Source organism: Tasmannia lanceolata, unplaced genomic scaffold (assembly GCF_043159265.1).
Source record: "Tasmannia lanceolata isolate RefF3 unplaced genomic scaffold, GAP_Taslan_0.1 ptg000037l, whole genome shotgun sequence".
NCBI lineage: Eukaryota > Viridiplantae > Streptophyta > Magnoliopsida > Canellales > Winteraceae > Tasmannia > Tasmannia lanceolata.
Genome location: NW_027518714.1, coordinates 52,847,872 through 52,863,159, shown reverse-complemented (window position 1 = coordinate 52,863,159; position 15,288 = coordinate 52,847,872). Strand labels below are relative to the sequence as shown.

The 15,288-nt window shown below is 40.5% G+C and overlaps 1 protein-coding gene across 2 annotated transcripts in view; it reads left to right on the top strand.

Annotated features, from left to right (window-relative positions):
- The window catches only part of LOC143860485 (4-coumarate--CoA ligase-like 9), a 30,666-nt gene extending 16,050 nt beyond the window's left edge, over positions 1 to 14,616 (top strand). The window contains exons 3-7 of one of the 2 annotated variants that reach the window (XM_077371156.1): positions 540 to 729; positions 2,839 to 2,984; positions 3,066 to 3,133; positions 12,677 to 12,779; positions 14,254 to 14,616. In XM_077371156.1, the coding sequence (XP_077227271.1) occupies positions 540 to 729; positions 2,839 to 2,984; positions 3,066 to 3,133; positions 12,677 to 12,779; positions 14,254 to 14,379 (633 nt within the window). In that variant the 3' untranslated portion in view covers positions 14,380 to 14,616. Of the gene's footprint in view, positions 1 to 539; positions 730 to 2,838; positions 2,985 to 3,065; positions 3,134 to 9,608; positions 11,223 to 12,676; positions 12,780 to 14,253 lie in introns of those variants that run through there. The other variant, XM_077371157.1, reaches the window with a different exon arrangement.
- Positions 14,617 to 15,288: the final 672 nt, after the last annotated feature.

The window sequence follows — 15,288 nt, the reverse complement described above, 5'->3', positions numbered from 1 at the left end:
TTATTTATCCAGTTGTGACACATTTGGAGATACTAGAAAGATATTATATATCTTATTATCTAGTTTTTCTTCATTCGTTTCAATTTTTATGTATCTTCCAATTTAACTTGCTCAATATTTGTGATTTTGTTTGAGTTACTAATTGTACATGTTTGAATCAAGAAGAATGACATTTGGGTTAATTGCTTTGAATTAATTTTCTTGGTTTTCAAGAATGGATACAAATTTGTCACAATCCTTGTTTTAAGACACGCATTGATAGATTTGAATCTTTAATTCTATAATCACTATCTTGCACTTTGGAAGTGTTGGTGAGAGTACTGATGCCTCCCTCTTTAAGGTCCTGTTCGTTTGAGATTATGACAACCGATTGTGAGCCCCTATACCGATTATTGGACTCAAATTACATCAAATTTGAGTCCAATAATCAGTTTAAGGGCTCACCATCGGTTGACATAATCTCAAACGAACAGGGCCTAACTACTGCAATGCCTATTCTAGTGCTGATGTAATTATTGAGTTCTTCCTTCTTTTCCTAGGGGTATGGCTTGACTGAGTCGACGGGCACTGCAACAAGAACAATAGGACCCGAAGAGAGTCAACATTATGGGTCAGCTGGGCGTCTTGCTGAGTATCTGGAAGCAAAGATAGTCCATCCCACTACTGGCGAGGCTCTATCTCCTGGCCAACAAGGGGAGTTGTGGCTGCGAGGGCCAACTATCATGAAAGGTAATGATAAGATGGTCTTCACAAGCCTAGCAAAAAATATAAAAAAAGAAAGAAAACATTTTCCATAGTCGTGTTCTCTTATACACATTGTGGCGATACAATAAGTATTTTTTTAAATTATTTATAACAGTGTTATCGTTGTTATCTAAATGCTCTACAATTATCATTTTGTTGATTGATCTTGTTACATCTATATTGTGACCATTCAAAAAGAATTTGTTTTTTATTACTGCCAATTATATTTTGGTACCTAACAATGATGAGCTCACTATCTCTTATCTAGAGCAGTACTTGCACCATTAATTTCACACAATAGTGGTGTAGCTATGTCCCCTCTAGTTAAAATTTGCTTAGGATCTCAATTCCAGGGCTCATTTGTGACTTATCAAAAAGTGCTCGATACTCAGCTTTAACTTATTGTGAGGCATTGTAAGCATGTTGGTGAACTCATTCCCTAAACCCATTACAACAAATTCACTACTGCAAGTAGTGTCAGTGAAGAAGAAGAAAATCAAGTTTAAGTGGAAGAGAAATAGGGTAACCTAATTAGTCTCAATATAGAAGAAAACAATAGCAAAGGAAGCTCTCTCTCTCTCTCTCTCTCTCTCTCTCTCTCTCTCTCTCTCTCTCTCTCTCTCTCTCTCTCTCTCTCAGCTCGACCTACATGTGCGTCATGCACATTAGTCTGTCAGGGTCCTCTATAATGCCATAATGCAAGATATCTACACAACAACAATTTTCTTTATCGGCATTGTCAGTGTGGCATCATTGCTTGGCTCACAACAATGCTCGCATTCTACGCTTTCTGATTTCTATGTCTTTTATTTGATCATGTAATAAGTCTTCTGAGTTACAATTGTGTCCCATTTGTCAACTTTGTAAGCATTATAAATTCCCATTTAATTTGAGTAATAATATATATTTTTTCATTCTCAACAGTTAATTCTGATATTTAAGGCTCTGTTCGAGTTTCTTCTAGATTTGGTTTGTGCTATTTTGTCATTTTTGTCAACAATTGTTTCCATTACACTTGAACTTATTTTCTTCAGAACAAATATCATCTTCTCATGTTTTCTTCATGTCATACTCTTGCTTGAGCACAAATCTTACTTCTCCAAAGTGATGGCGGGGGTGAGCACACCTTCCAGAAGTTTCATACAGTTTGCCTCTCACATTGCATCCGCCAAAAATTTTCATTACCCCACATATCGTCCCAGAATGGTGTAGCAGAATGGAAACACAAACACTGGTTAGAATCGTTAGATGATGTGAACGGATGCTTGGTTATCACAATAGTGTTTTGTCTGATTATCCATTCTTATTCCAATCTCTGAGCTGTATCTTAAGCCACAAAGGCTCACAAGTCACATAAGCAATCGCTCTATGTTCACACTCAGCATGTGAATGGATGCTTGGTTATCACAATAGTGTTTTGTCCGATCATCCGTTCTTATTCCAATCTCTGAGCAGTATCTTAAGCCACAAAGGCTCACAAGTCACATGAGCAATAGCTCTATGTTCACACTCAACACTAGATCTTGCCACCACATCTTGTTTCTTACTCTTCTATTTGACTAGATTGCCGCCCACAAAGGTATAGTAGCTGCTAGATGTTCTCTTGAGATACCGTATAATCTTCTGAACTGCTTCTAGGTGCATAGTCCGGGGAGAGTGCATGAACCTGGTAAGTGGTAACTATGCTTATGGCAAAGGCAATGTTTAGGCAAATAATGGTGGTTTTGTTTTTTTATGGATGGACCGTCTAACAAATGAAGAAATTTAGTGGATTAAGGTATAGTATTTATTAGTCAATGAGTGAAGCACTCATTGGATTTCCTGAAAATGAACCATGAAGACCATATGCTACTCATTTTTATCGGAAAAAGAGAGTTCAATGCCTTTTATTTCTGGATGACAGATCGTTTTCTAAGTCATGAATAGCCAGACGATTACCAATATTCTTGGTGCATGAAAAAACAGTGCAAGTTGAAGGTTCAATCCTTCAATATCATTAGGAACTCGTTTGAAGTTTTTAATCCATATAGTCATATAGATAATATATTACTTCATTTATTATTTGATGAATGGAGTCGGGTGATGTTAGTGCAGGTTACATAGGTGACGATGATGCGAATGCTTCTACCTTGGATTCAGAAGGCTGGATGAAGACGGGTGATCTATGTTACTTTGATCATGATGGATTCCTCTTCATCGTGGACAGGTTGAAGGAACTGATAAAGTACAAGGCATATCAGGTAATTATATTAGTTTTGAAAAAACTTGTGTAACAATGGTCACTTTTCAAATTAATCTATTTCAAATTGGACCACATGCAGGTTCCCCCTGCTGAGTTGGAGCAAGTACTTCAATCCCATCCAGAAATTTCTGATGCTGCAGTTGTTCCGTACGTATATGATGGTGTTCTTGCCTATCTAATGGCTAATTTTGTTGAATTTTGTTTGGAGTTTGACAAACAAACAAACAAATAAATAAATAAAAGTTGTAATCTACACCAAATCCTCTGTAAACAAGAACTAATAAATGTGTCTCCCAACTTATCCTGTTATTTGCATACATGATTTCTCAAAATGATCCAACTCAACTGAAAAAAGATTCACCTTCCAACACTAATAGAAGTTTATGCAATATTTCCATGACATCAGGGAATATGGATGGAGCCGTTCCGATTTTGAAAAATTATTTATCACTTTTCGTCTATTACTGGCGGATGAACCTTGTTAAGTTTTTTTGAATGACCTACTAGAACACAAGTGTTGGAGAAGAACCAAAATGAGAGAATAGAATGAGTTAAGGGCTTCTCCCTTCACTCAAGTATTTATATTAAGAGAGGAAAAGTGCAAAAGACAACTATGCCCTTATGGCATAACATACACACAAACACACACATACATAGCTATTCAACACTCCCCCTCAAGCTGGAATGTATATATTACACATTCCCAGCTTGTTACAAATATCAATAAACTTAGCTTTGCTCAATGGTTTGGTAAAGGTGTCGGCTAACTGATCGGCAGATCGAGTGAATGTAGTACGCAACACGCCCTGCTGGATCCTGTGTCTAATAAAGTAGCTGTCTACCTCAATATGACGCTCATGAAACACTGGATTGTTTGCAATATAAATAGCCGCCTTGTTATCACAATACAACTCTGCCGGAGAAGATAGAGGAAACCCAATCTCAGATAGAAGAGAACGTAGCCAAATGAGCTCACTACAAGCGTGAGACATGACCCTGTACTCGGCTTCTGCACTTGACTTGCACTTGACTTGGACACAACATTTTGCTTCTTGCTGCGCCAAGACACAAGATTTCCCCCAACATATGTGCAATATCCAGTAGTGGATCATCTGTCAGCCGGAGATCCAGCCCAATCAGCATCACAAAAGGCCTCTAATCTCATGTGACTATGTTTCTTGAAAAGTAGCCCTTTGCCTGGGGTACTTTTCAAGTAGCGAAGAAGATGCACCACAGTAGCCCAGTGAGAAGTGCGAGGCTCACTCATAAATTGGCTAACTATTCCCACAACATAGGAAATATCAGGACGAGTGACAGTGAGATATATGAGCTTTCCAACAAGTCTCCTATATTGGCTAGGATCCTCTAATAAGTCCCCCTCTTCTGGGAGAAGTTTAGTATTTGGTTCCATGGGGGTACTAGCAGGTTTGATCCCCAAGGATCTAGTCTCATCCAAAAAATCCAACACATATTTTCGCTGAGATAGGGAAACATTTGTACCTGAATAGGATACCTCAATCCCTAACAAGTATCGAAGACGACCAAGATCCTTTGTAGAGAACTGTGTCTGAAGGAAGGTCTTCAATCGTTGAATGCCACAAGAGTCACTCCTTGTAATGATAATGTCATCTACATAGACTATGAGAATGACATATCCAACATCAGACTTGAGGCTAAACACAGAGTGGTCTACCTCACATTGTTTCATACCATAGCCCATGAGAGAATCACTGAACTTGCCAAACCATGCACGAGGAGATTGTTTGAGGCCATATAATGACTTGCGAAGACGACAAACAGAGGAAGTGAACTCCCCCTGAGCAACATACCTTGGAGGTTGCTTCATATACACCTCCTCAACTAAATCACCATGGAGGAAGGCATTCTTGACATCAAGCTAATGAAGATGCCATCCATGATTGACGGCCAAAGATATAAGGACACGAACCGAGGGAATTTTGGCACCAGGGGAGAAGGTCTCGATATAATCAATCCCATACGTCTGAGTGTATCCTTTGGCGACCAACTGCGCCTTAAGACGCTCAACAGAGCCATCGGGAAGGTACTTGATGGCATAAACCCAGCGGCATCCAACAGGATGGACGCCAGAAGGAAAAGGAACAAGATCCCAAGTGTGATTCGCCTGAAGGGCGCTCATATCAGCATCCATAGTAGCACGCCACCCAGGGTGGGAAAGAGCATCCTGTAAGGACCTAGGCAAGGAGACAGAGGACAAGGAAGACACAAAGCTGTGAAAAGTAGGGGGAAAATGATCATAAGATACATAAGAAGATATAGGATGAGCCGTAGTACGAGAGCGCGTACGAGATGCAATGGGAGAGGAGTCTAAATGAGGTGCAGAAGAAGGAGGTAATACCTGAGAAATGGACGGCGGAGTCTCTGGCTGGGACGAGAGGGGCGCAGGTGGAGCTGGAGGTGATCTAGGGCGAGCACGACGCTGATATACCTGCACAGGGCCAGATGTGGGAGGAGGAGCCGGCAGTGAAATGGAGGGAGAGGGCGCCGGGGTAGGGGTAGGAGGAACTCGATCAGCGAGAACCGGAAGCAGAAGAGGAAGTGGGTCCAGAGACACTGGAGGAGGAGTTGTAGGACTAGGAAAATAAGGAACTGACTCAAAGAAGGTGACGTCAACAGAGACAAAGCATTGACGAAGATGAGGACTATAACACCGATAGCGTTTCTGGGTACGAGAGTATCCCAGAAAAACACACCTCTCAGCTCGGGGTCTAGTTTGTCCACACCAGAACTCAACTTGTGGACAAAGCACACACATCCAAAGACACGAGGAGTAAGAGGGAAGTGGTCACCGTGAGGGTGAAGAACCAAGAAGGGAGAGCGAGTATCTAACACTGATGAGGAAGACGGTTAGCAAGAAAACATGAAGTAAGAATGGCATCACTCCAATACGTTTTAGGAACATACATCCGAAAGAGTAGAGTTCGTGCCATGTCAAGAAGATATCGCAACTTCCTCTCAGCAACACCATTTTGTTGAGAGGTGTATGCACACGAAGACTGATGAAGAATACCACGACTCGCTAAGAACTCCTCAAGACCACTCGAAGAGGAAAAATATTCTCGTGCATTATCCGTGCATAAACATGAGGAGAATCATATTGAGTAGTAATTTCAGCATAGAAGGTGCGAAAAGCATGAAAAACTTCAGAAGGATGTTTAAGTAAATAAACCCATGTCATCCGACTAAAATCATCCTCAAATACAATAAAGTATGTAAATCCAAAAAGAGACTTGGTCCTCGAGGGACCCCATACATCCGAATGGACCAACTCAAAAGGTTTCAAAACTCTAAATACAGGCCTAGAAGGGAACGACACACGATGGTGTTTCCCAAGTTCACATGACTCGCACTGAAATGGCTAAATGCTAGAGGAGACAATAGAGGTCTGTCAAAGGCGCTAACGAGATGGATGACCAAGACAGCAATGCCACTCATAGGCATCCACAGAGCTACTCAAAATGGTGGGAGAGGGGTGGTACTGAAGGTGGTAGAGGCCGTCCAGCGCACGACCCGTTCCAATCGTCGGCCCAGTCAAGAGATCCAGAAAAACACAATATGAGGGAAAGAATGAGACAGAGCATTTCAAATTTTTGGTAAGCTGACTTATTGATAATAAGTTAAATGGAGAGTTAGGAACACACAAGACAAAAGAGAGGGTAAGGCCCTCAAGAGGGGAAATAGAACCCATACCAGAAATAGGGGCTCTATTGCCTTCGGCAAGAGTGATAGAGCGAGACTGAGAAGGGAATGACTGAAATGAGGAAAGAGATTGGGAATTGTCCGTCACATGATTGGAGGCCCCAAAATCAATGATCCAGGAGCTGGAGCTAGTGAGAAGTGAAGCGGGCGAACTACCTGACTGGGCAACGGCTGCAGAAGGTGGGCGGCTGCTAAGGTGGAGACGCTGAAGCTCCTCATAATCAGCTCTGGAAAACTCATAAGGCTCGTCTGGGAGATCTGAAGCAGAAGACTGGAATTTGCCATCAGTAGGGGATGCAGCAGAGAGGTGGGCAGCTCGGGAATGGCGGAGCTCAGGATGGAGCACAAAGCAAGTATCAACACGGTGGCCATCCCGCTAACAGTGAGTGCAATAGGGTTGACCACGACTGCCAGTACCACGACCACCACCTATCATACGACCACGTCCATGGCCAAAGGAGCCACAACCACGGCCAAAGGAGCCACGACCACAGCCAAAGGAGCCAGTGCTACGACCGAAAGAACCATTGTCTCGGCCGGAAGAAGTCTGAGTATCATACGAAGCAAGAGCGGAGCCCTCAATGTTGAAGCACAAACCCTCAACCAATTTAGCTATAGGCCGAACCCCTCAACACTTCTTTGTGTTTGGAGAGTTTTTATGCATCTTTACAATTTCTATCATCTTAGATGTAACATTCAGAATGACAGCTGGTCACTAGAATCTGTAGGAGAGATTTAAAATTGAAATTGAGACAAATGCTAGTAAAGAAAGCAAATCAACTTTTAAATTCCTTTGTTGTCTAAAAATTCTAAGTCTTCCCATATTTAGTTTTTATTGAGGGAAGTTTATCACATCTGTTAGAATGGAGAATGGATAAGGAAAGCGAAGAAGAAGAAGAAGAAGTGTGAGGGAGAAGATGAGAGATTCTCCACTAAGGAGCTCTCCCATGAATATGATGTATATATATATAGGCCCAAAGTAGGGCAACATGGTACAAAGACTACAATACCCCTCAACATACTTATAATGACTAAACTACCCTTCAACACTCTTCAACATTCTTCAACACTCCCCCTCAAGCTTGAGTGTATATACTATAAAAGTCCAGCTTGTTACAAACAAAACTACAACAAACAAGTATAATACCCATACAAAAAAATGCAATAATCCCATACACACGCCAGGTTGGTATAACACTCCCCCTCAAGCTGGTGTGGTGAATACATAGTGAAAAACAAAACAAAAAAGGACAACGGCCAGAGAGAGTACAACGGCGTGAACAATGGATAGAAGAAGAACAACTCTCCTGAATCAGCACTACCGCAAGAGCGATCACCACAAAGTCTCCCTTTGAATAAGAGCAATGATGAACTAATTTGCATACCAACGATCAATGGTTAATAGCGAGATCAATGATTGAACAGAAACACCTCAGCAGGGAAAATAACAACGAACCACGAACCATGAACAAAATAAGCACATTGAAATCTCGGTTTGGCAACCGAGAGGGGGTGGTTGTATTTAGAAATTTTTTGGCTTTTAAAAAAGTTTTCAAAGATCACCAAAGTTTTATGTTTAATTAATCAAGTTGATTTAGATGAGTGGAATGATTACAAAGTCCGTCCAACCACTTAATTAACTTATAACTTGATTAGTTGTGTGAGTGGGTTAGTTAGCAAGTAATGATTTCAATTTAAATCCAAATGTTAATGGAAGAATAAGCATATCAACACACAAGGAGATAAGAGTCAGAGAAAGATAAATACCACAAAAAGTCGACACAAGCGATTTATAGTGGTTCGGTCTATCCAAAAGACTTACTCCACTTTCCCAATTTTGTCTCCTTGGGTATTCTTCACTAAATCCGACACCACACGAAGCCCGAATCGGAGGGCGAGGTACAATCACACCAAATAAGGGACAAAAGCCCTTCTCACTACAAATCAAGGGATGAAACCCTCCTCACCAAATAATCTTGAAAGACGAAGAGGAAGCACTCTCAATCCCTCTGAGAAGGCGTATAATTACAATGAAAGCTCTCAAACTCTCCAATGATTAAAAGCAATAAAGCCTACGGAGATCTTCTTTAAAATGGGTATGCAAAATCAAAGCTCTTGAAGAAATATTGTAGATTTCAAAAGTTACATTCAAATGAGAATTTCAATCTTTCCAAAAGTAGTAAAATGTTTGATTAAAACTCATATATATATATATATATATATATATATATATATATATATATATATATATATATATATATATATATATATATATATATATATATATATATATAACCTATATTGATTAATGACTATTTGGGGGTAAAATGGGCAAGGAAAGAATAAAACGGTCGAAAGGAAAACTAGCCGTTTGAGCCCCAACGACTATTTTTTGGCGCAGACCTGGTCGACCGTGTCAAGCGCGCTGGTCATTTTTATTGTTTCTCCCCCGATTGCGGCGGTCGACGGCCCTACTCGTTCGACCGGACCAATCCATTAGATTGGTTGCTGGAATTCCAGCAACCTTTCTGCGGTTGACCGGCCTAGTATGTTGAGTTCGTTACTGGATTTCCAACAACCCACCCACGGTCGACTGGACCGGCCCTGTATTAAAATGTTGTTTTAACTTTGAAACTTTGATTTTTTTGGGCCTTGGTCTTTGTGCTCTGATCCATGGTTTTAAAACATGTTTTGAGACTTGTGAATGATGTTTTCTATGAAATACAAATAGGTCTCAAGCGTGGTTTTGAAAATAGTTTGAAAACACTTTGAAATTCAAAACCACTTTCAAAGAGATCTCCAATACAATCTAGAAAATGTAAAATACTCTAACTCACTGATTTCATTGACTTCAAAGATCTTCTTTGGGCTCTTGTGCTTGTAGGTGAACTCTTGAGATAGCTTTGGTCCATGTGACTTCTCTTCTTGAATGATCTTTGCTTTGAATGCTTGAGAAGGTCACCAACACTTGTTCAACTTCAATGGCATTGTGCAAGGCATCCTTGTGGGATCTTCAACTTGAGACTTGGACATCTTCCAAGGATGATGTCTCTAATGTATGCAAGCTCTCTTTGTTCATTTGTGCATGTTGATCTTCAAGCCATGTGTGGTGTTGCATTGTGCTAATGTGCTAACTTTGGATTGACATATGAAATTCCTGTATAAAGCACAACACTGCAATGCAACACATTAGTCCATAAAGACTCATCAATTTGGTTTTGCTAGCATCAAAACAATAAGGAAAACATGATTAGTTGAACCCTTGGGCTAACACACACCAAAGACGCTCACAACAAAGACGGTGAGCACTACGAGTAGCCATCAACGGAACATCATAGCGCCAAGAGAAGAACACCAACAAACATGCGATAGAAAATCAGCCCATCACAACGAGGATCAACAACCAGCTAACAATGCGCTCAACAACAGGGCGTACGACAACCAACGAACAAACGACTAGCAAATAACATTTCGCCCGGGGAAACAATAGGGCCGAAAGCAACGCTAACGACTGGGCATATAGCTACAACAAAAATAAGGCCGAATGCAACACAAACGATCGGACATATAGCTACAACAATAACAAGGCTGGAGTAACGCTAACGACCGGGCATATAGCCACCATGAAAGTAGATTACAATGCAAACCACAACAACCACAATGAATGCATAAAACTCTGCAAGGCAACTACACATGTGTAGAAGCACCAACAAACAGGACTCGCAAAGCGAGTCCACCAACAACATCAAGTGTGGAAGGAAACAACCAACAACGCGAAGAACCAACCAACAAACAACCACAACAACTATGATCTCAAGCACGATCATCCCAACCAACAAACCAACTACAACCACAACCAACCCAACCAATGATGATCATAAACCAACAACCAACCAATCAACCAACAAACCACCAACAAAAAAGGGGTGCACCTACATAGCCCCGAGTCACCAAAAAACACCACACTCCATCCATGGAATTACATGAAGCTGAAGGCCTTCAACTTGCACCGAAAAGAATAAATTCCAGGCACCACAACTCTCTCTGACATTTTATCAAACACTGGGCATGCACTTTGATATCAACACAAACGCTATACAACACAACGGATATAGAGAGAGATAACAAAGATTAGGATGGAGATTGATGGGGAGGAGGCTCCAAAAAGAAAGAAATGGAGGATTTAAACCAAAAAGAAGGAGGTTAGGAAACTAGAAAGAACTCAACAATGGAACAACAAATTTGGGATTTGGGGTTTTGGATGGAGATTTAGGGTTTGGGAATTTGGAAAAGGGTTATGGATTTGGATTTCGGGATGAAAAGTGGAAAAGAAACCCACTAAATTTGCTTACGGAGGAATTAGGTTTGGGATTAGGGTTTTGGAGTTTTGGATGGAGAATCAAAATGGAGGAAAGGATTGGGGATTACTACTAGTGTCGGTGGTTATGGGGAATGGGAGAGTAGATAGATTTACAAGAGGATTTGGGGTTTTGGATCAAGGGATGAGGGATTATGGATGGATTTAGAATATAGAGGAGGGGTGTACTTTGAATGGAAAGAGGATATGAGGGGTATGAATTTTACGACAAATGGCAAGGGGATGTGAAGAAGATACGAAGTGGAAGGGTACACACTAGATGCGCCGGGGAGGGGATTACAGATTGGAGAGAGGAGGGTCTACAGTATGGATGGGTTTACTGGATTGCGCAAATGGGAGGTGGGGGTAGCGCACGGGATGGGAAGGCGGGTATTGTGTGTGTGTGTGTTGGGGGGGGTAGTTCGTGAGGAGGGGGTATTGCGCAAATGCGCATGGGTCTTGGGCGTAGTGTGTGAGATGAGGCGTGGTGCGAGAATGAGAGAGAGGGAGGATACGTGGGGGACTCTTCTTCCTCCTTTCTTTTTTTCCTTATTTTCTTTCTTTTTTTGTTTTTGTTTTATCAATGGATCAGATTTGGCTCTGATACCACGTTAGATGGAGAATGGATAAGGACAGAGAGGAAGAAGAAGAGTGAGGGAGAAGATGAGAGACTCTCCTCTAAGGTGCTCTCCCATGAATATGATGTATATATTCAACACTCTTCAACAACAGTTACCCTTTTCAGCTACATCTGTTTCTTCCTGATTTCGTTATGTACTCGTAGAGAAGAAATTGCGAACGAAAATTGAATTTATGGAGCTTGTGAATTTCTATCTGCATACACAGGTCTATATACCCTCAAGTGTGTCCAGCTTCCTGAAAGCAAATCTAAATCTACTAAAGAGAAACACACATTAATGTAGAAGTAGAGCTTTCATATATGGCAGTGTCTGGTATTTTGATTGCAGGATGTCATTGTCAACTCGGATGTCAAAGAGGCATTACTGTAATTTTTTACGACTATTACATATTGGGCATACATACATATGTATGAGATTATGATAGGGTGGTTTGTATTCATGAGATAGAATGGTTTGTATTCATGTACCACAAAATTACATATCTCATTCCAGGTTCTTATAGTTGTTGTACTCTTTGAAGTACTGATTTTCATAAGGAATGAAATGCTCTCATGAATGAAAGTTAACCATCATAAATATTTCATAAGACCAAATACCAATCTCCATTCATTGCGATCTCTCTCTCTCTCTCTCTCTCTCTCTCTCTGATGACATAGGGTATCCCCAGCCCAATTTTTAGGGAACTACTATTCCCTATGGATGCACACAATCACCCTTAAACCACGGGCATCGGGTAAGCCCGGTGGGATTCGAACTCTCGTCAATAGGGAGCATACCAATGACTTTAAGCCAAAGATCCACACCCGTACGGGTTCATTCATTGCAATCTTGATCCAGTTTTCGGCATAGTTGAACTACTATAGTGAAGAGTATTTTTTTTATTTCTTCTTAAAATGCAATTCATGTCAGCTTGCACATGTCTTTTTCTCATACGCCCTTGTTATAAGATGACAGGTACCCAGATGAACATGTGGGGCAAATACCCATGGCGTTTGTGGTGAGACGGCCAGGAAGCACCCTCAATGAACCACAAGTCATGGATTTCGTCGCGAAACAGGCACGTATAATTACTAATTCCCTGTTCGTTTTGGGATTATGACAACCAATCCCATACCCCCCCCCTCAATATGATTACTGGACTCATAATTGCATTAATTGTTGGTCCAATAATCAGATTGGTGGGTGACAATCGGTTGCCACAATCTCAAACGAACAGGGCCTAAGACTCAAATAATGATAAATTTGTAGTTGCATTCACATTTTGTGTTATGAAGTAAAATGAAAAAAAAGAAGCAATTGTGGATTCGTGATTGCATATCTCCTCTTGTTTTCTTCATGAATTCATCCGTCATTCGAGTTCATGGAAAACATGCAAGTTGATTTGAAGCTTGGTTCTTGCCCAATGAATAAATAAATTATATTTGTATTTACACACATAAATTTAGGCATTGGGCACGGAGTTTGTCTTAATTGATTGCCTTTTACCTTTTTACATATAGGGCAGGCTAACATACAGGCATGCATAATTTCAAGGATTTCTATACCACCCACCCCATATCAAGGATGAAATATGCAGTGATAATCCAATAAATAAGAAGTTCCCATTCACATGAATGTCAATTCCCTAGTCCATTACCTACTTGTTAAACAAAGTATCTTTATCACTGGGACACTTTCTTTATTGCCACATTTGGTTTGCCACCGTGTTTTTTTTTTCTGAAAAGTTTCAAAAGATAAGATTTATCCGGTGCTATTCGAAATTTAGTATGTTGTTCATGTGATGTACTCTAGTAAACACAGTATTTGAAAAAACTTTACATGGAACCATATGAGCATGGCAGATGTCTCTCTTTTTGTGATTTTTGGGCTCATTTGAACAAACTTTACTTCCTAACACACACACACACACAATAAGTGCCTCTTTGGATGCCACAAGATTTGGTCCTGGTTTGCTAAATGTGTTATTTTAATTTAATCTTATATGCAAATAGGTTATTGATGTCCACACGACCATGTTTTGACAATGCGGCAAACTCACCTTGTTTTACATTTTTTTTAATTGGCTGCTGAGAGCTTTTTGGGAATTGGGAATTGTAATGGCCTTTGACAGCAGGTTAAACCATGTAAAACAAGCTGAGTTCACCCCATTATGTAAAGTTGGTCCTGCGGATATCAGTAGCCTAAACTTCAAAACCTTTTGCACATAAGATTATATGCAAAAAACCTATTAGCCAATAGCACTACCCAAAGAGGCCGTAAGTTCTTGATCAGCTTTTTTCTTATGCATGTTTTCCTCCCTTTTAATTAAGTGGACATGAAGAATTTTCTTTGATGGATTTCTTTCTTTTTCTTGTTTTTCCTTAACTTTTTTTTTTAACATTTTCCCATTTTAATCCCAGGCTAAAGAAAGTAAAAAAGTGTTAATATCAGTTACTGTTACAGAGAACAAAAATCCTAATGCTGTGTACCATTTTCTCAATTACCACTCAACTCTCCCTATGTGCACCAATTGCTAACTGTTCATGCTGCAGGTTGCACCATATAAGAAAATTCGTCGAGTCGCATTCATCAACTCAATACCAAAAAATCCAGCAGGAAAGATCTTAAGAAGGGAGCTGGTCAGCCTTGCTATTTCTCGCTCTTCCTCTAAATTGTGATTTTTGTTTGATTTTTTTTATAATTGGTGTTGAGAGGAGAGGAGAATGGAGAGAATTAGTGAGTTGGAGATGGGAGCTCCCCCTCACTTATGTATTTATATAAAGGAGAACAAGAGTACAAAGACCATATTGCCTTTAAGCACATATACACTTCTAACACTCCCCCCTTAAGCTGAAATGTAGATATCATACATTCCTAGCTTGTTACAAATATCATTTAATTTAGCTTTTCTCAAAGACTTGGTAAAAAATCAGCTAATTGATCCACTGATCTAGTGTAGGAAACGCATATCTCACCCTTTTGTATTCTCTGATCTATGAAATGACAATCTGCCTCTACGTGCTTGGTTCTCTCATGAAATACAGGATTGATAGTAATTTGAATAGCACCTTATTGTCATAATAAAGTTGATCTGGGGATGATGAAGAGAAGCCAATCTCAGATGGAGAGAGCGCAACCAGATAGGCTCTCCATTCATTTGTGACATGGTTCGATATTTTGCTTTTGCGCTTGACTTGTAAACTATGTCTGGTTTCTTATATCGCTATGACACTAAATTACCCCAACAAAAGTACAATATCCAGTGGTGGATGTCTGGAGCTTCCATGGGGAGGAATTCTTCAACACAGTTAGTGCCTTTGAGAGTTGCTACGTAGCAAACGCGGCCGCCTCCTGATCAGCCCGCACCTTCCTGTACCACAATTGGTAAGGAATTTCATCCTGAGGTGTGGTGTAGAGACAACGGCCTCAAGATTATTTAGGGCTAGCCTACCGATGATGGCGTTGTACGCAGAGAGGACTCGTATTATTAGAAACGTTCGAAGGATTATCCTCTGGTAAGGCTCGGCGCTGAAGGTTACTGGGAGGTTGACTTCGCCTTCAACTCTTATCGTCTCCACCGAGTATCC